Source organism: Oncorhynchus masou, chromosome 2, assembly GCF_036934945.1.
Source record: "Oncorhynchus masou masou isolate Uvic2021 chromosome 2, UVic_Omas_1.1, whole genome shotgun sequence".
In the NCBI taxonomy this organism is placed as follows: Eukaryota; Metazoa; Chordata; class Actinopteri; order Salmoniformes; family Salmonidae; genus Oncorhynchus; species Oncorhynchus masou.
Genome location: NC_088213.1, coordinates 22,216,399 through 22,237,924, shown reverse-complemented (window position 1 = coordinate 22,237,924; position 21,526 = coordinate 22,216,399). Strand labels below are relative to the sequence as shown.

At 41.5% G+C, this 21,526-nt stretch overlaps 1 protein-coding gene across 1 annotated transcript in view; it reads right to left on the bottom strand.

Moving 5' to 3' along the window:
• The window catches only part of LOC135556996 (nuclear factor of activated T-cells, cytoplasmic 3-like), an 86,843-nt gene extending 70,477 nt beyond the window's left edge, over positions 1-16,366 (bottom strand). The window contains 1 exon segment of the mRNA XM_064990342.1: positions 15,907-16,366. Within this exon segment, the coding sequence (XP_064846414.1) occupies positions 15,907-15,997 (91 nt within the window). The 5' untranslated portion in view covers positions 15,998-16,366.
• Between the last annotated feature and the right edge of the window lie 5,160 nt (positions 16,367-21,526).

The following is a 21,526-nucleotide window of genomic DNA, read 5'->3' as shown; positions in this document are numbered from 1 at the left end:
ACAAGCTCCGCCAGCATCCTCAGATGACTGATCTGAAACCCTCTTGCTCCACAAGCTCCGCCAGCATCCTCAGATGACTGATCTGAAACCCTCTTGCTCAAGCCTCCTCAGATGACTGATCTGAAACCCTCTTGCTCCACAAGCTCCGCCAGCTCCGATGACTGATCTGAAACCCTCTTGCATCCTCAGATGACTGATCTGAAACCCTCTTGCTCCACAAGCTCCGCCAGCCTCCTCAAATGACTGATCTGAAACCCTCTTGCTCCACAAGCTCTGCCAGCATCCTCAGATGACTGATCTGAAACCCTCTTGCTCAACAAGCTCCGCCAGCCTCCTCAGATGACTGATCTGAAACCCTCTTGCTCAACAAGCTCCGCCAGCCTCCTCAGATGACTGATCTGAAACCCTCTTGCTCCACAAGCTCCGCCAGCCTCCTCAGATGACTGATCTGAAACCCTCTTGCTCAACAAGCTCCGCCAGCCTCCTCAGATGACTGATCTGAAACCCTCTTGCTCAACAAGCTCCGCCAGCCTCCTCAGATGACTGATCTGAAACCCTCTTGCTCCACAAGCTCCGCCAGCCTCCTCAGATGACTGATCTGAAACCCTCCTGTTAATGCGGTTTCATCACACTGGATGGTCTTCTGGGGGGAGGAGGGAAGGGGAAAGAGGTTTACAGACAGAGGGGGAGGGTTGAGTGAAAAAAGACAGAAGGGGGAGGGAGAGAAGAAAGGGGGTGCTTCTGGGGGGAGGCAGGGGATAGACATGTGGGAGAGAGGAGTGGAGTGGACCGGGTGCCCTGGCTCACACCCCACTGAGACCAGATTAGCCCACTGGAACGCCACTGAATACCTGGCGAAGGGGCTCCCCTGGGGGTGTCAGACACCAACCACCTGCTCTCAGGAGGAGAAGAGGGGGATTGAGGAGGAAAGGGGCAAGGAGGAGGCGAAGAGGAGAGCGGAAAGGAGGAGGAGAGGGGGAAGGAGGAGAAGAGGAGAAAGGAGGAGAGGGGGAGAAGGTAGTCGGGGATGCATGTGGATCAGACAGGTCTAAGAAAGATGGACAACATGACCACAACCCTCCTGTCCCTGTTTTGGAACCATTATATCAACAAACTATAATTAAAATTCCCTCACACACTCCGGCCCACGCACGTATGCACGCACACACCAACCCACATGCTCAAAGGTTGAATTAATGGATCTATGATTTATGACATTGACGGAGCCTCATACGAGATATGAGTCAGTCCTCTGGAAAAGTTCCTGGTAAGACATGAGGTCAGATGAGTTAAACTCTCCTTTATCTCATCTGAACATCTCATAATCTAACCAGACAATGAATAGAAAGCACAGCTGCTTTACTCTACTCCTGGTCTAGCCTGGCCTGAGGCCCCTGCTCCTCTCCTCTCTTCTCCTCCACTTCTGACAGGCTGCAAGAGGATTGCGTCACACAACTAAAGTGCCCCCACATCAGACTGCCGATCTGGTTAAATAAAGAGCCCTAAGAGGCTTTGCTGTTCCTAAGCTAATAATAACTGGAAATCGCCTGGCAGTGGAGTTAAATAGACGTTTTGCTATAGGTGATGTAGGATAGGCTTCTCCGTGACACACCCCAGGGTCAACCATGTTGCATTCTCCACCATCCCCAGGCAACTCTGTGCTGCTACACCTGTGTTGTGTGTGTGTGTGCGCTCATGCATGTGTTAGTGCGTACATACACTACCATTCAAAAGTTTGGGGTCACTTAGAAATGTCCTTGTTTTTGAAAGAAGAGCAACATTTTTGTCGATTAAAATAACATAAAAATGATCTGAAATACAGTGTGGCAAAAAAGTATTTAGTCAGCCACCAATTGTGCAAGTTCTCCCACTTAAAAAGATGTAGGATTTGTATGATTTTTAATGAATTTATTTGCAAATTATGGTGGAAAATAAGTATCACACTCCAAACTCCACTATGGCCAAGACCAAAGAGCTGTCAAAGGACACCAGAAACAAAATTGTAGACCTGCACCAGGCTGGGAAGACTGAATCTGCAATAGGTAAGCAGCTTGGTTTGAAGAAATCAACTGTGGGAGCAATTATTAGGAAATGGAAGACATAAAAGACCACTGATAATCTCCCTCGATCTGGGGCTCCACGCAAGATCTCACCCCGTGGGGTCAAAATGATCACAAGAACGGTGAGCAAAAATCCCAGAACCACACGGGGGGACCTAGTGAATGACCTGCAGAGAGCTGGGACCAAAGTAACAAAGCCTACCATCAGTAACACACTACGCCGCCAGGGACTCAAAACCTGGAGTGTCAGACGTGTCCCCCTGCTTAAGCCAGTACATGTCCAGGCCCGTCTGAAGTTTGCTAGAGAGCATTTGAATGATCCAGAAGAAGATTGGGAGAATGTCAAATGGTCAGATGAAACCAAAATCTAACTTTTGGTAAAAACTCAACTTGTCGTGTTTGGAGGACAAAGAATGCTGAGTTGCATCCAAAGAACACCATACCTACTGTGAAGCATGGGGGTGGAAATATCATGCTTTGGGTCTGATTTTCTGCAAAGGGACCAGGACGACTGATCCGTGTAAAGGAAAGAATTAATGGGGCCATGTATTGTGAGATTTTGAGTGAAAACATCCTTCCATCAGCAGGGGCATTGAAGATGGAACGTGGCTGGGTCTTTCAACATGACAATGATCCCAAACACACCGCCTGGGCAACGAAGGAGTGGCAACGAAGGTCCTGGAGTGGCCTAGCCAGTCTCCAGATCTCAACCCCATAGAAAATCTTTGGAGGGAGTTGAAAGTCTGTGTTGCCCAGCAACAGCCCCAAAACATCACTGCTCTAGAGGAGATCTGCATGGAGGAATGGGCCAAAATACCAGCAACAGTGTGTGAAAACCTTGTGAAGACTTACAGAAAATGTTTGACCTCTGTCATTGCCAACAAAGGGTATATAACAATGTATTGAGAAACTTTTGTTATTGACCAAATACTTATTTTCCACCATAATTTGCAAATTAATTAATTAACAATCCTACAATGTGATTTTCTGGATATTTTTTTCTCATTTTGTCTGTCATAGTTGAAGTGTACCTATGATGAAAATTACAGGCCTCTCATCTTTTTAAGTGGGAGAACTTTTACAATTGGTGGCTGACTAAATACTTTTTTTGCCCCACTATACAGTGTAGACATTGGTAATGTTGTAAATTACTATTGTAGCTGGAAACAGCTGATTTTTCAGGATAAACTTCGATTAGCTAACAACGTGCCATTGGAACACAGGAGTGATGGTTGCTGATAATGGGCCTCTGTATGCATATGTAGATATGTTTCCATCTACAATATTAATTTACAACATTAACATTGTCTAAACTGTATTTCTGATCAATTTGATGTTATTTTAAATTGACAATTTAAAAAAAAAAAACTTTTCTTTCAAAATCAAGGACATTTCTAAGTGACCCTAAACTTTTGAACGGCGGTGTTCGTGTCCTCCAGAGCCACACAGGGCTCAGTCAGTGTGTGTGAGGCCTGGAGGTAACAGTAGTAACCTAACGCTGGGTTCCCTTTGTGTATCCAGGCAGGTTGATTAGACACACGTCTCTGTTTAGACCCCCTGCACACTGGGCTTTGTTCAGGGCCTGGCTCTCCTTTCTACTCTCCTCGAGAGCTGCTGACCAACACAGAGCCAGGGGCTGGAACAGTGGGGGACTCATTGACTGAAGCAGGACTTGCACTGTGTACTAATTAGCCATCCAACCACCTCTGAAATAACATTAAAAAAGTACATTTCTAGCTCATCATTTCTGCCATATATCTACCCTCAACATTTTGCAGCAGCTTTTTAATGATACAATTGTATAACTATTACCATCTGTAATAGCGCAATTACACATCGTTACACAATTATAACCATTATTCAATAGTTTGGATTTTGGTCAAATAATGCCTTGGATTTGATACATCATCATTTTCAGACAATAGTGAACACCTGAAGAACACATTTAATTACTTCCTTTCTGTTCTGCCTATCCAACAACTGAGCTGCCTGCCTGGCTGGCTGACTGGCTGGCTACCTGCCCCCATTTCTAAACACAGAGGCTGTGACGCACAAGGCACGCTTACTGTACTGTATATTACTGTTAGTAGGGCTGGCCTGGCCTACACCTGTGGCCCTCAATGCTGACTTGAGGGGGAGGAGTGGGGATGCCTCAAACCTCCCGTTGAACTCTGTATGTTGACAACGGTGTGTGAGAGAGGGGGAGGGAAAGAGAGAAGGGGGAGAGAGACAGAGACAAAAAGAGCCTAGGAGTTATATAGAAATAGCTAAACATTTTGTTTTAAAGATGTTTTAGTGTCACATACACCGGATAGGTGTTGTTTTACAGGGTCAGTGTCACGACTCCGACCGAAGGTGGCTCCCCTTCCCGTTCGGGTGGTGCTCAGCGGTCGTCGTCACCGGCCTACTAGCTGCCACTGATTCTTTTCTCCCCTCCTTATGTGTTTATTGATTACACCTGTTTTGAGTTGGTTGTAATTAGTTGGGCTTTATTCGTCAGCCGGCCTGCCCGTTTCTTTGTGCGGGATTGATTATTGTAACCCTGGTGTTTGTTACAGATGAACGTGTTGGTTTATGTTTGTGTATAGTGCTGGACTGTTTTCGTTCCCCGTGTCTGGGGCATTTTGGTTTTGAGCACCCAGTGTTTAGTGGGGTGGCCGTGGTTCACCGCGTGCGCATTAAAAGAGCACTATATTGAACTCCGTTTTCCCTGCGCCTGACTTCATACTCACGACACCCAGTACGTTACAGTCAGCCATATTAGTACAGCTTGAGGGCACATCGACAGACTGACAGATTTGACTCACACCAGCGACCTTTTGGCTACCGGCCTAACGCTCTAACCGCTAGGCTACCTGCCGCTCCATTTAGTGATGGGCTGTACATAACTTGTGCAGTACAGCTCTCGGTAGGCCTAATCTACCATTTATTTGATAGATGATTTGACAGGATTGTAGTTTAGCACTGTCGGGACTTTGCTGTTATTATTACTAGACCTACGCGGAGCATGAGGGATATAATCCATACTTTTGACCGCACTGACGGTCTGAAGTAGTACATCCGGCCCCGTAGAGGCCCAATGAACCTGACGGCTGGCTTAGCCAACGCTAACACATGTTTGTTAGATAAATAAAGCATCTCATGCTTAATGATAACATTATAGGATAAACATTGAGAGTGGCCACCTGAATTAAAAACCCCCAGTACAAAATGTTCACAGACAATTCATATAGCCTACTATAGCATTTAAACTCATTTTAGTTTACTTATTTAATCAGTTAATATTAGTCCCATAAGACAAGAATTCCCTTTTGCAGAAATGTTATGTTACATTTTTTATAGGCCTGGGTACATGTATTTTTCACATCACATATATTTATCCAGTTGCCTATGTACCAATAGGCTTCATACAGTCAACCGTGGTTGGTCACTGACTGTCAAACTACCCAGGCTGCATCCATTGGTTAACAGTGGTCAGGCAGTATGAGCGGTGACCCCCAGCTACAGTACATTAGATGATTGTCCTTTGAGCCGCGAATGCAGTAGTGACGATAACACAGCCCAACAGCCTGCAATAACCCAGGGCAGATAGATAACATCAGTGGCTACTGCTCTGCTCACAGCACAACCTAGCCAGGGTGACATTTAAACAATATGCCTGTCTGCGCTGACTGTGCATACGCCTGATCCAGAGAAAGAGGGGGGGGGGGCAGAGCTAGGGAGAGGGAGGAGTGAAAGCAAGGGAGACAGAGCAGAGAAATACTATGTGAGAGTGAGAGTAGAACTGAAATCTGGGTTGACATTTGCAAACTGTGAGTCTGGAAAAGTGCAGAGACTGAACTAAATAGGTATATGATCTAACTGCCAAAATAGAGTGTGAAAGGATGGGGTGGCCCCAGAATGTGCACACACCTCTTAGTGCTAAGTAATCACATTGAATTTCAACTACAATATTTGTTTGTCTCCTATAAATAAAACTTAACGCACAGTCAGTTGGAAAACAACTTGAAGGTGGAGCTGAGTAGATGAAGACGAAGGCCTATTGCATTAGAAGTCCTTCACTAACTCAGCATCCTTTAGGGTCTCTGGGCTGAGACAAGATTTAACAGACTCATATCATAATATGTACTATTTATCATACAGTATAAATAGGAATATAATATGTAATATCATCATAATAATGTATGTAATATCCTTCTCCTCCACTCCCCTCTCCAGTCACAGTCCCTAGTGATGATGTCCCTCCTTACACAACTGTAACAGCAGCAGTAAGCTGCTGGCCCTGAGAGTAAATTGCGCAACCATGGAGTGGAGAAGGAAGAGGTGGTAAGAAGGGAGTCCAGTGTCCCTGGGTGGAGATATGGCCGTGCTGTCTGGGGGCTTGTAAAGTGGAAAGGAACCCTTGCACACTCACCAAGATCTTTCTTTGCACACCCACAAGGCCATGTTAAATGCCAGAGGCTAGATTAACATTTATATTTCACATTAGCTTCGTCAAGGCTATTTTGATTTAATTCCCAAAGGCCCCCTCTCCACTAGACACTACACAGATAGTTGTAGAAGGTTTGCATCATCATGTTCAGCAAATTACCTCCACTGAAATGTAGGCCTAAAAAGCATGGTTTCCCCCAACCAATCATAGTGTTACTCATCAACAGGCTACCGACATCAAACCATATAAGTTGAAAGGTCATAAATTGTTCACAAACCCAAACTTTCCCACATTTTGTGAAAAACAAAACTTTCATAATGTTTTTTTAGTTAACTTAAAATGGTCCTTCATGGGAAAATAGTCATCAAACTTTGTCATCAATGTCTGGCATTCTCTGGATTTATGTTGCTTTCAAGGCAACTGGGAACTCTGAAAAAAACAAGGTTGAATGATGATGACGTCAGTGATCTTCAGGTCAGAGCTCTAGAAAGAGGCCCGAGTTCCGGACATTCAATTCCGAGTTGGATGACCGTTCAAAACCTATTTTCCCAGTTGGACCTCGTTTTTCTCTCAGAGCTCCCAGTTGTCTTTAACTCATTGAAAACAGATTTCACAGATCTGAGTTTCCAGTTGTTTTGAGCGCGACAGAAGTCATGCTGGATTGACAGCATGGCCAATGGTTAAATATTTATCATTTTAATCTTGGAAAAAGAGACCCTTAAACCCTGACCACACACCCACTCCACTGAACAGCAGGCTATTGGTTGCTTTGCAATGCTTGTAGTTAGGCACTAATTCCTTCCAAAACACTCATTGTTGAATTTGCGATTTCCAACTTGCTGTGTAATGTTTATGTCCAATGGCCGATGAGCACAGATACATTTTATTTCTCTTCATTATTTATCTTCATACGACAAGGATTAAAAAGGATTTGCCAGTAGATTGTTGACTTGATTCATGATGATGACTGCTAGCTAAGATTTTCAAAGTATGATGTTGACAGTCCAATCAAAGCTGCTGTAGATATGACATGACTTGACGTCATTTTATCTGTGGCCAATGACCTTGAGCCTTCTTGGATGGGCACTTCTAATGTAACTCAATGGCAGCACCCAAGGGGCTTGAATTTTCAAGCTCTACCCTTAGATATGGCAGTGACCTAGTGTCCCCATGAGTGACAGAACACTGAGCCAATCACGGCGCAACTAGAGAACATTACCAACCCCTACGCTCCGTATATGTTCCGCTGGTTGCCCCACCACCAAAGAAAGCACTGAGCTAGGCTGAAACACCTGTATTTTGGAGCTGCCTTAAGTAAGCAAAAACGAGACCAAGTTTGAATGTGGCTTTATTAACTCAATTTATTTTTTATATATTGTTGTACATCGTTTGTAAACTGATACATGACATGTATTACTGTCACAATAACATACAAAACAGGCATCCTCCCCAAAAAGTAGGTTATTTTTATAGAAAGGTGGAGCTCAAAACAGATGGGGCAGTGTCGCCACTGACTAAAACAGGGCTTAAAGGCACAGCCTAGAATAAACTGGGATTCAGCAGCAGCAGCTCTTACTGAGACCAGTGCAATATGCCCCGCCTCTTCAAAGAGGAATAGGGAGGGGGGAAACTAAATGCAAGATTTCAACAACTTTCTCTTCTTCCCCCGCATGTTGATACAGTGTAGCACGGCCAGTGGGAGCTTCAGTTACACTAAATTTAAAGAAGACAGATGCCACACATTGCTGCTCGTGCCTCGCCCTGGGAAACAAATGTCTCTCTCATCACTCCAGACCAGGACTCCTCCAGGCCAGACCCCCTCAGCTCAGCTCCACACTGTCCACTCTGGGGGGTTAGGGGGTTGGGGCACCCACCTGGCCAACTAGCCCACATATCATCAGTGTTAACGAATCCAACCAGGGTTCACTGCTGGCTACCAAACTGTTAAGCCCTCTCACTCTAAGCTGTGTGCTCCACTGAACAAAGATAGGCTACATTATAACCCAAATACCTAATGTACTTTCAACATGTGGAGTCCTGCATAGAGTACAATACACAGCAGTCGAGACTGTAGTGTTAGTGGTCATAGTATGTTTAATGGTGCACTATGCAGAAATTGCTCTGGTTGCTAAAGTTCTAATAGTTCGCCTAATTTCAGTTTATGAGACAAATAAAGCTAGTATAGTGTAGACATTGTACCATCTAAATCTCTGTGAAATGTATTTTCCATAACCAAAAATATTGTATTTTCTGCTGTTTGAAGTTGATGTACAAAACTGAAAGTGAAATATGCAAAAAAGAAACTTAAGAACGAGAAGCATAAAAATAGCACACATAGAACAGATCTACTGCTTCTTAGACTTGCTGTCAATGAGAATTACAGCTCAAAAACACATATTTCTATGCGAATTGTGTCAGGTCGCCCAAATAGTTACAGATTGCAGCTTTAAGTCTTCACCACTCAGTTTAACCTTGGTTATAGGCCTGAATGTGACTCATTTTTCACAAAGGAAAACTCCATAAATTAGAGGAATAATGCTTCCAGACACACTTGATAAGGGTCCTGCAACACAGACCCAGTCTCTCATCTGAGCCGGTTACACCCCCACAACACACACAGCTGGCCAGAGTCTGGGAGTCGGACATACAGTCACTCACCTGTTGATGTGGCGCACAACATTCTTCCGCTCCAAGCTCCCGTTAAACGTTAACGGTGAAGCAGTGTTGCTCTGTGGACTGGACAGCTTCAGACCTGCCTGCTGCTGGGGGACTCCTGATCTAACAGAGCTGTCTGCAACCTGCCGCTTGCTGCCCTCTACCACTCTCTCTGAGAGCCCAATATAGTCCACCATGAGAGCGATGTAATTTCAGTCCTTCCCACGACTGAGACAGACAGAGCCAGGAGTCAAGTCCAGACAGATGAAGCTGGGGCAAGCACAATAACAAACTAAAAGTCAAGAGCAACAGATCTCCTCCAAATAAATGACAGACTGTCACTTAGTTGATTTCTTCACTGGGTTTCGCAATACTACTACATTACAACATCAAACTCTGTACAAATTCCACTCTACAACATACCAACATGTCAACCGATGTACTAGCTTACGCCAAATCAAGCCTGATTACAGATAGTTTACGCCAAGATTGCCAGCATCTGGAGATTTCATTAGTCTGGATCAGGCTCTCTCTTAGATGGAAATAACTGGTGGTCTCCCATATCCTTTGTGGGTGAGGTGGCAGGGAGGAGAAGAAGAAGAAGAGGAAAAAGAGAGGAAGCATGCATGGTCCTTGTTGAGGCTTGCACAGCACTGAGGTGGTACGATGATGACAGACCCAGAGCTGCCAGACAGGTGAGAGAAAAAGGACCAGAAGAGAGAGAAAGAAAGAAGACAAAAAAGGGTAAGAGAAAGGAAAGAGCAAGACAGAACCTTTCCCTGTTCCCCTTTACAACAGGGGGGAGGAGCTGCCCACTCCCCCTCTGTCATTGCACTACAATCTAAAGCCCACATTGCATGTCTGGGCACTGTAGACTGCCACCACCTCTAGACTAGAGGTCGACCGATTATCATTTTTCAATGCCGATACTGATACCGATTATTGGAGGACCATAAAAGCCACTACCGATTAATTGGCCGATTTTTAAAAAAGTTTTTTATTTGTAATAATGACAATTACAACAATACTGAATGAACACTTATTTTAACTTAATATAATACATCAATAAAATCAATTTAGCCTCAAGTAAATAATGAAACATGTTCAATTTGGTTTAAATAATGCAAAAACAAAGTGTTGGAGAAGAAAGTAAAAGTGCAATATGTGCTATGTAAGAAAGCTAACGTTTCAGTTCCTTGTTCAGAACATGAGAACATATGAAAGCTGGTGGTTCCTTTTAACATGAGTCTTCAATATTCCCAGGTAAGAAGTTTTAGGTTGTAGTTATTATAGGAATTATAGGACTATTTCCCTCTATACCATTTGTATTTCATTAATCTTTGACTATTGGAAGTTCTTATAGGCACTTTAGTATTGCCAGTGTAACAGTATAGCTTCCGTCCCTCTCCTCGCTCCTCTCTGGGCTCGTACCAGCAACAAAACGACAATTAGCGCGCGCTAACTAGCTAGCCATTTCACTTCGGTGACACGAGCCTCAGCTCAGGAGTTGATAGGCTTGAAGTCATAAACAGCGCAAGGCTTGACGCACAACGAAGAGCTGCTGGCAAATCGCACGAAAGTGCTGTTGTTGAATGTTTACGCGCCTGCTTCTGCCTACCACCGCTCAGTCAGATACGTGTATGCTTGTATGCTCAGTCAGATTATATGCAACGCAGGACACGCTAGATAATATCTAGTAATATCATCAACCATGTGTAGTTAACTAGTGATTATGATGTATTGTTTTTTATAAGATCAATTTAATGCTAGCTAGCAACTTACCTTGGCTTACTGCATTCGCGTAACAGTCTCCTTGTGGAATGCAACAAGAGAGAGGCAGGTCGTTATTGCATTGGACTAGTTAACTGTAAGGTTGCAAGATTGGATCCCCCGAGCTGACAAGGTGAAAATCTGTCGTTCTGCCCCTGAACAAGGCAGTTAACCTACGGTTCCTAGGCCGTCATTGAAAATAAGAATGTGTTCTTAACTGACTTGCCTAGTTAAATAAAGGTCTTAAAAAAAGTTGAAACATTTTTTGCAAATCGGCACCCAAAAATACAGATTTTCGATTGTTATGAAAACTTGAAATTGGCACTAATTAATCGGCCATTCCGATTAATCGGTCGACCTCTACTCTCGACTGCCACTCAATAGGGCCCACACTCCCACCACCACAAGATTGCCACTCAATAGGGCCATCACTCCCACCACCACTAGACTGCCACCCAATGGAGCCCTCACTGACACCACCTCTAGACTGCCACCCAATGGGGCCCTCACTTACCTCCAGCCACCTTCTCTATGACACCTTTTGTGTCATACGGCCATGGCAGTTTGGAAGGATGAGAAGGCAGACAGGGTCAAAAGGCTCCTAAAAGGTTTAGTGTTACACATGAGCACACTAGCTACCATGTAGGGATAGAAAAAGAGTAGCAGTTTGTTTCTTAAATATCATAAGGGAAAAAAGGACCATTTTACAGTTTATCTATAGTTTATCCCCACTACTCTCGAGTTTCAGTGAGAAGTGAATACGCCCTTACCCTTTAAATTAATAACCTTGTCAAAGTGACAGGTTGCTACTTTAGACTAATTTAGGCCTAATCCTGGCAGTAGAGTTGAACATTCTGTCAAATTGTTATTTGATTTGAAGGACTTATTAGTCCATGTTTTTCACTCTTCCATTCAACACCGTTATAGACCTACAGTAGTGGGGGGAAACCCTTCAGCATTGACTGAGTTAGGCTACTGCCTTTTACTACAGCACTCACTGGAATGCCTCACTTCAAAGGGAACTGCATTTCCTGAACAACAAATCACGAGAGAGAGAGAAAGAGACAAAGCCCTCACCTACAGAGAGATTAACCTAGAGAAGAGTCCCCTCAGCCAGCTGGTTCTGGGGCTCTGTGGAGTCTGTTTGTGAACAGAGCCCCAGTACCCGCTGGCTGAGGGGACTCTTCTCTAGGACAGCAACATAATTAGACCCAACAAAATTATGAGAAAGCAAAAAGATAACCATTTAAAACACTGGAAAGACTTAACCAAAAATCAGAGCAAATTGGAATGCTATCTGGCCCTAAACAGAGAGTACACAGAGTCACAATACCTGACCACTTTGACTGACCCCAAATTAAGAACATTCTTGACTATGTACAGACTCAGTGAGCATAGCCTTGCTATTGAGAGGCTGCCATAAGCAGACCTGGCTCTCAAGAGAAGACAGGCTATGTGCACACAGCCCACAAAATGAGGTGGAAACTGAGCTGCACTTCCTAACCCCCTGTAAAATGTATGACCACATTAGAGATACATATTTCCCACAGATCACACTGACAAAGAATTTAAAAACAAATCAAACATTGATAAACTCCCATATCTGTTAGACAAAATACCTCAGTTTGCAATCTCTTCAGCAAGATGTGTAGCCCATTGCCATTGATCAAAGGGCAGCCAGTGGATATACCACTAATATTTATCTTTCCCTATTATTCGTACTACAACTATTGGCACATTGCTAAAACACTGTACATAGCTGATAATAAAACAAATATATTTTTAAACCTTTTTGAATGCAATATTTACTATTAAATTCAAATATTTTTTTGTTGATGTTGTTTTGTGTCTTCTCAGGTTTGTTTATTTCACGTGCTTTGGCAATGTAAACACGTTTCCGATGCGAATAAAGCCTTTGAAGAGAAAGTCCAAGCTTGGCACAGTGCAGTCTTCTTAATCACATGTTTATTCACAGTGGTAAGACCTACTGCGGTAGAGTAGGACAGACTGACAAGTTAAGAAATGGGGTGGGTCTAGACTACATAGGCTCATGTGTTTTTTCTCACTGGTTCTTACACTAACATTTACTATTCAATTAGGCTATGTAAACAAACAGCTGGGTACTACATACCTTACTGACGGGATTCAGAGAGTGACTGAGAATAACATGTCTGTCACTACCTGTAACTAAGGTGTAGCCTACTGTTCTATTTGAGAGGATGGAAATCTGCTGGGCTATTTCTCTGGGTTCATAGTTACTTTATTAATAACCATATAATTGCTGTTAACAGTATGATCCTCTTTGATGAACAATCCTAATAGCATGGTTCAAGAAACTAAATAAATACAAATGTAGGAAATAGAGGTGCTCCAGGTTGTTCTAGAGAGCCCTGACTTGTGTGAGTGAGGCGAGCGCTGAGGAGGAAGGAGAGAGAGAGGGAGGGCTAAGGAGGAAGGAGAGAGAGAGAAAGAGAGCCTAGGGCTGAGGAGGAAGGCGAGAGAGAGGGCGAGAGAGAGGGAAAGAGAGAAAGAGAGAGAGAGAGGGAAAGAGAGAAAGAGAAAGAGAGAGAGAGAAAGAGAGAGAGAAAGAGAGGCTTGGGCTGGAGTGAGTGAGTGAGTGAGTGAGTGAGTGGTGAGTGAGTGAGTGAGTGAGTGAGTGAGTGAGTGAGTGAGTGAGTGAGTGAGGCCAAGTGTGACACAGTGCAGTCTTCTTAATCACATGTTTATACACAGAGATAAGACCTACTGCGGTAGAGTTGGTCAGACTGAAAGCTTACTAGCAGTGCTCCAGGTTGTTCTAGCGAGCCCTGACTTGTGTGAGTGAGGCTAGGACTGAGGAGGAAGGAGAAAGAGAGAGAGCAATTAAACTTGGAGCCATACCGTTCTACTCACCGTTACTCTGGTTCTGTGTCTCTGCGTTACACTCCAGTTATTAATGTGAACAGGCACTAGCCATACGGGCCAAGGCTTACACAGTCCAACCAGATTAAAACCACTTGCACAGTGGCGTTTTTATTCCTTGACTTATTCCAAAAGCACTTTTTTCACTTTTCCCTACTCGTCTCCAAATTAGACTTTTTTATAATCTAGGGAAAAATTGATTGCGGCGGAGAAAGGACAAGCAAAGCCTTGGATTCATAGTATTGCGAGAGCTTCATGAAAAGGGCAGAGCTAGGCTTAACTCTGTCTAACTCTGCAGATATTGGTCCTATTTAATCAAAACTGGTAATCAAGCTTTCAAGATAAAATGTAAGTTGCAGTCGCCCTACACTGAATTTAGGGTTTGAATTAAAACAGTTTGCAGTTTCACAGAATCCAAGCATGTATTCTAGCTATGTGAAAGACAGATGCTTTTGAAATAGCATGGAACTCCCAGATCTGTGGTTATGAATGAATGAATGGCAGCTTGCTTGTCTTCTCTTGTCTCAGAATGGTTAAACCCCTTGTCTGGTCTTGTTTCCAAAACAACTGTCCAAAATACACAAACAAAACACAAATAGAATATTGTGGCATGATGCATCACCAGACTTCCACAGATCTGGTTCTTTCTCTGCACACCTGGTCACACTGAGATTCTGATATGAACCCCCACCTTTTCACACACACACACCTCTATCTGTGAGAGTCAAATACTGTATTGGGCCACTGTGGCCGGCAAACTGGGCGCAAACTGCAGACATGATTGAAATGGCAGCAGGGTGACATAGGGTTATTGGATGTGTTTGGACTTATTGGCCAAAGAAATTATGCACAAAAAAAACTGTATAAACTAGGTTGTGAGGTGTCTTGTATACTGGGAAATATGTAGTTTCAGTTTATTAATTCAGTTTAATTTATTGTGTTGTTTGTTGTTGTAATGGTGTTTTGTCAAGCTGCATAGTCAACGTACCAAATACTCTAATTTAAAAATACACCTCACACATTTATCTGCATTACAAATGAATAGTTAAAGGGAGTAATACTACTTGATGTAATAACCTCTTATCTGCATTACAAATGAATAGTTAAAGGGAGTAATACTACTTGATGTAATAACCTCTTAATTTATGAGGTCATTTAGAATAACTAAGCAGAAAAATATAGAATATTTGCTTGCTTGTAATACTAATAACTATAATATTACATTCACTATATTGCTATTTATGTCTAATTATTGTATTTTTTAAGTTCTATTCAGTATTATGATCAACAACATCGATTGCATGACCACTAACGTTACTAACTAGTTAGATTACAAATGGAATTCTAAATCAAATGGAAGAGTTGTGAACGCATGCATGGTAGTTTCTTACAATATGACGTTCCCAATGCTGCCAAGTTCATGGCATTGCTGTTTCAAACCTATTCAATTCGTTTTCTGAAGCATAATCGATAATAAAATGGATTGATTGGAGCGAATGTTTGAAACAAGTAGAGCTGTAGGCAGGCATAATGCATTCTTGTTAAGCAAGGTGTCTGAATAACTGACAGCTGTGTCCTCTCGTGAGCTAGCCATCTTACCTACTCAGCTGCCGAGCTTGTCTTTTGAAATACATTTCTAGCTAGCTACATTATTATTTATGCTAGGAGCCACATACACATTTCAGCATGTGCTGCAGTATTTAAATATATTCTTTATACATTATTTAGTACAGTCTTGCAACTTTTGGTGGGAATTAGATAGTTAGCATGAGGACACCGCTATTTGACAGCTGTTGTCGCGCGCTTGTTTGCTGTTTAGGCTCATGTTCCTAAAACCCCATATTTTAACTGTGGAAAAGTCCGTGTGTTACTGCACATACAAAAATAGAAAATACTAATGTTGATGTTTAGCCTACTTATTCTACTTTCTGCTGCCAGAACATTCCCTAGCTTTTTCACATTAGCTAATGTGTTGCAACCAATGCCCCTTCTGCAATGTTCTTGTTGTTTGCAATGTCATCGCATCTGTGCACTCTTCTACGTCAAGAGAAGTTTATTGGGTATTCGCAGCAAAGATCAAATTCTAACCTGCGGGGCCTAGCGACTGCTGTTGGCCGTCCTCTCCGAAGATCAGCCTGAAGTCCAGCTCCTCATTACCAGTGCAATTTGCAGTAGTCATCGGGGTTGACAGCTCTGGTTCACCCGTCACACGAACGACGGCTAATGCAAAATACTATTTTAAATGTCACAACATTTACAGAACTAACGTTAACTGAAACAACAAAACGTGTTTAATTTAGCAAATCAAAATTGTAGCGAGCAATCGACCCGGGAGCGGCGTGAACTAGTTTTTCTTCCTTGATTAGAAATCCAAAAATGATTCTTCCTCCCCGGCGACGTTTGGTAATACAATGCTCGTTAAACTTTTGATTGTCCTACAACGAGTCTACTCTTTTGTCCTTGCGAACATTAAATTGATTTATCGTTGTTTGGTGTCAACAAGACAGACAAGGTTGTCGGTGAAACTGACTCTCACTGGAGCGCCTTCTATCCCAACTTTTACTAACTGCGCGTGACAGGGCAGTTCCAGTAGTGACGTCAGCAAACCCGGGAACACAACAGAGCGTTAGCACTCTGTCTCTCAATTCAATTCAGAGGGCTTTATTGGCATGGGAAACATACAGTATGTTTACATTGCTAAAGCAAGTTAATGTATATAATAAATAAAAGTTAAATAAAAAATCAGAAATTAACAGTAAACATTTATCTCACACACACCCACAAACACGGATAAGGCTGGCAAGAGCTCCTAGGATATGTAGATAAATCTCATATTGAAACTCATTGTCTCAACATGAACCTTATTATAGCTATAATAAAGTTATCTAGATGTACAGCACTGTTGTCCTACTCGGATTTAATCCAAATAAAATTTCACTTAATCTGAGATCATAACACATTTTCATTTATAATGTCTCAATCCCTATTTTGAATGTATGCAGGCTCTCATATACTATTGGCCTACATCTCTACCAGACACAATTACAGTTTAAACGGACCATGCTGGCTCCAATTAACTAAATGTTCTGTGTTCACGTTACCTTTTGGGCTATAGGAATACAACAGACTGCCTGCCCCAAGGTCTATGCAATAGTTCTGCATGTCGATGATCAAGTCTGTGACATATGCATTAGTATTTAAATCTGTCCTTATACTAAGTAGGCCATCACACTTTCCTGGAATGCATTGCTTATGTGATTAGTTCAATATATCCTATACCCTAAAGCAGGGATCATCAACTAGATTCAGCCGCGGGACGATTCTTTCTTGAGCAGATGGTCAGGGGTCCGGAACATAATTACAAATCATTTGTAGACTGCAAATTGACCGCAAGAAGCTCAAAAAGATATACCATTTGACTAAAACATTTCAAACCTTGCTTACATTTTTACATGATCACATATACAGTATGTCTCTATTACGCGTGGGAATACTTTGGAACAGATTTCCAAAACTAAAATCACGTGGAGCTGATTTGCTGGTGTTTTTACAGTCTTTTATGTCCAACATTTATAAAAATGGGCCACCAGTCGCGGAACCCTTCCCGATAGACTATACGGATAGTTTTCCTGGCCTGGGCAGATCAAGTAAACCTTTTGACCCTTTCGTGTTGAGCAGATTTCACAATCACTTTAATTGTATCACTGCCAACCATTCTGTGCACCATTAGATTAATAGATTAAACCAAATTATAGCCAACCTTCAACCCTTCTCTCTTAACTATATTGTAACTATATTGTAACTATATTGTATATATATATATATTACTTTAACTGAATGAAAGCTTAAAATTGATAACAGTGAATGAAAGCTGAGGGTCACATTATAAATACAAATATATATATATATATAATAATTCAAGAATGCAATGTACAGATCAGAAATAGTGCAATAACTTTAGCTCAGATAGAGCCTTGCACTACTGGGTTTCAACTGGTAAAGAAAGCTAAGAAGAGCTACTAGGAATTATTGCAGGGTGAATCTGATGGTAGAATAAATAAGAAATAAACCCAGCAGCTCAGAGAGTTGTTCCTCCTGATAGTATCAAGATTTCCCCTCTGTGACCCAGCCATCTACTTATGCAAAGCTATACTGGATCACTTAGGGCCTTCTCTATAAGCCTCTGTACTGTTGTGGCTTTGATTGATGTACTGGAAGTGCAACAATAAAAGTTGCTGGTTATTGGTTAAAGATACAGCCATATAAATATGTCAAACAGGGACATTCTCCTAACATCATTGCACCTCATAGTGCAATACATAGCTACATTAGTTAGAATATTAATTTCTACATCATAAAAATGAATTGCTCAATTGGTTAAAAAAAAGATCAGAGAGGTTCCATTACATCAGAGGTTTAATAACATCAGAGCAGTTTAATAACATCAGAGAGGTTTAATCACACCAGAGAAGTTTGATCAAACCAGGGAGGTCCAATAATATCATAGAGGACAGTTGAATGTCCCCTCTTACTGGATTACATCGTTCAACAATGGAAACCGTAAAGTGCCGATGTCTGACTCTATATGACATATGCACAGGAGTTATACGTCAACAGAAATCAAAGGGAAATGTCCTTTACTGCTAATTTCTCCACAATAATACATTAAGTACATGAATATGACTTTATAGAACCGACATAAATCATTAATTGATAACTCTTCTTGGACATTGTTCATATTTGTGGAGTTTAGGGGAATATATTCCAGTAGTGATATAGGTCTATATAGAAAAATATGAATTTTTCTGCAGCTTTCTGGGGTGCATTGAAACAGAACACCTGCATACACAGAATCCTCTTATTGAATATTCGGAAAGATAACGGATACAGCAAAGATAAGAAAAAAACACGAGAATGTTTTTGTTTGACACATGTGGGCGTACAGACGCTGATGTTCACAAAAGCAATGCGGAAAAAATATCACATTTCCTGTGGTCTACATTTCCAAGCAAAAGCACTCAATACATGTAAACCTCACTGACATTCACTGTATGCCATCAGCTGGCGAAATTGAAATCGATTACAATATATACTCGTTTGAGATCATACTGATAAAACTGCTATAGGTATGTTACCTTGACAGTGCATGGTTGAGTTAATTTAGAAATGACAGTTTAATTCAAAAGACTATTCAGTGTTGAAGCATAACCCTCTCTTTTGGTACATTAGGCAACAAACTAACCACTGCATTTTATAGCTGCGATATTGATATTATGGGAAAATGATTGGATTTATATAGGACAAGGGTGTTATGTACAAAGGTGTTATGTGGCCAAAATAGAGAAATAACATAATTTACTAACCTTGAAGTTCCCTGATGTTATTTCATAAAAGTTATTTTGAACATCCAGTTTTAATAAACCATATTCAAAAAATATTTTAATAAGATTTAAAAAGTAAATAACAGATTTAGCTCTTGTCTACCTCACAACCTGTCCAACACTGTAAACACTGACTCAGTAGGATTTGTATGCATTCTCTTTTGTATGGTAGGTTATTATTTGTTTTATTGACATCTGTATGAGTACAATGCAGAATGCATGGGTATGTATGGTATGTAATGTATATGATCGTCATGACCCCAAGGCATTATAACACTACTGCTGTAAGAGCATGTCTCCAGACCCACTACTGGTTGCTGCTTAATTCAGGTTACCCGTGTGCCTCTTATCTTCTTATCTTATCTTTAAAGGGAGAAGATAAAGAACACAGTGCACACAAATTGTGTGGGAGGGTGTGGATGTGGTTAACGTTATTAAGTTCTCGTAAAGAAAGTAGTGAGGGAAAAAATAAACCCTCTACCCCCTCACTTGTCCTGTGTGTCAGAGAGGTATGTGAGGCTCTCTTTCAAGGATTGAGGCTTGTGCTTCTGCACAGCATAGTACACAGACTGCACAACTTCAATGCATCACCTTGACTGACATGAACCATAATATGGGTTAAATATTGGCTGTTATTATTATATTGCACAAGAATCTGTCTGAATTCCTCACTTGAGGAAGGAGGCTTATTTCTAACTTTCTAAATATGGAGAAGACAGGATTATTTCAGATGTATTTTATCTGAAATCTAAAGGATTTTCTTTAGGCCTGCTTGGTTGTATTAAAATACAGAACCACAAGAAAGCAAATGGCAGGAATATATATATTTCATATTGGTAGATAACTGAACTGAGTATAACAGTGAAAAGCATTTTGATTGAACACCTAAGTGAAAATAACTACATGTAGACACCATGTAGCCTATTCATAATTGTTTTACATTTAAATTGAACCTTTATTTAACTATGAAAAAATGCAAAAGTATACTGGAAAAATTGGCTGAGAAATTGGTACAAAAATTCTGAAGAAGAGTGTAAAATGCATACACAGGATAGACATTGAGTGGAGCATACGACAGGTTTTGTGGTTTACGGGTTTGACTTACTGGTTTTCATCCTTGATGTAGGCTGCCCTCCACTGTTTACTGAAAGAACAACAGCAAAATCAATCAAGACCCAACATTATTCGCCTCTCCTCACTGCTCACTTCTTTCCCGTAGTTCTCTCTAATACTGTCAAAGCTCTTCTATTTTTCCCCTTTTTGCCACCAGTACTGTTCTTGATAGCAATGTCAGAGTGTTGCCCAACGCTTGAACCAACAGTCAACACGTGTCACAGTCAGACACCCTATTACTGGCAGCGTATGTGTGATGTTCTGACGCTTCAGAAAATCAATCAGACAACCGGTTCATTCAGAGCATGGGAACTGTGCCTGGTGAGGGATCAATACTGGTGACAGATCAGTAATTACTGAACCACAGAGATCATCAGAGGCAACCCTCATCATCAGGTCCAGCGTGAATAGAGCTATGAGCTCATCATGTGGGTTGTACCATCACATTGGCTTTGATCTAGGGTGGAGAGAAGTTCAATACATGTATGACTTTCTTGTTTGTTTTTTAGTGTATAAATGTACAAGTCTATTCTATTTTATGAAGTATGTTCTTTTAGGTCAGCGGTGTCAAAGAAGACCTGAATGAGCAGTGGTCCTGGAAGTCACCATAAGGTTATCGCAAAATATCGATTTGAATATAAATGATTATAAAATAGTTCAAACAGGTATGGGCTGGGGATTTAGAATGTAAAAAAGATCCACAGGTTGTCAGTGGCTCTTCAGTACAATAGTCTACAATAATGATTTAGTACATGTATCATCATGGCAGAGCATGGATAGAAGCTCATCAAACTAGTCTACCACACATACGTACACAGCAAAGTTTAACCATACTAGTAAGGATCAATATCAAAATGGTTTTAAGACAGATACATGCATAATTGAATTGAACAAATAACCCAGTATTGAAACACAATAATGACGTGGCTGTCTGTCTCCAATCCACACAGCCAAACTCAAGTTGTACTCAAGTGCAATAATACATTAACACAAAAAATAAATATAAGACTGATCCCACTGTGGATGGAAGTTGGCCCACACATTTGACCCTGTTCCATTTGAGTACTCCACAGGTAGCTGACACATACTATTAAAAACGTTCCATAATGTACATTACATCTAACATACTTTCTAAACAGCAAAATGTCATAAAAACAAAAACTGGAGAGCAATATTTTTGTTGTTGAAATGTCCATTCTATATATTAGATTTCT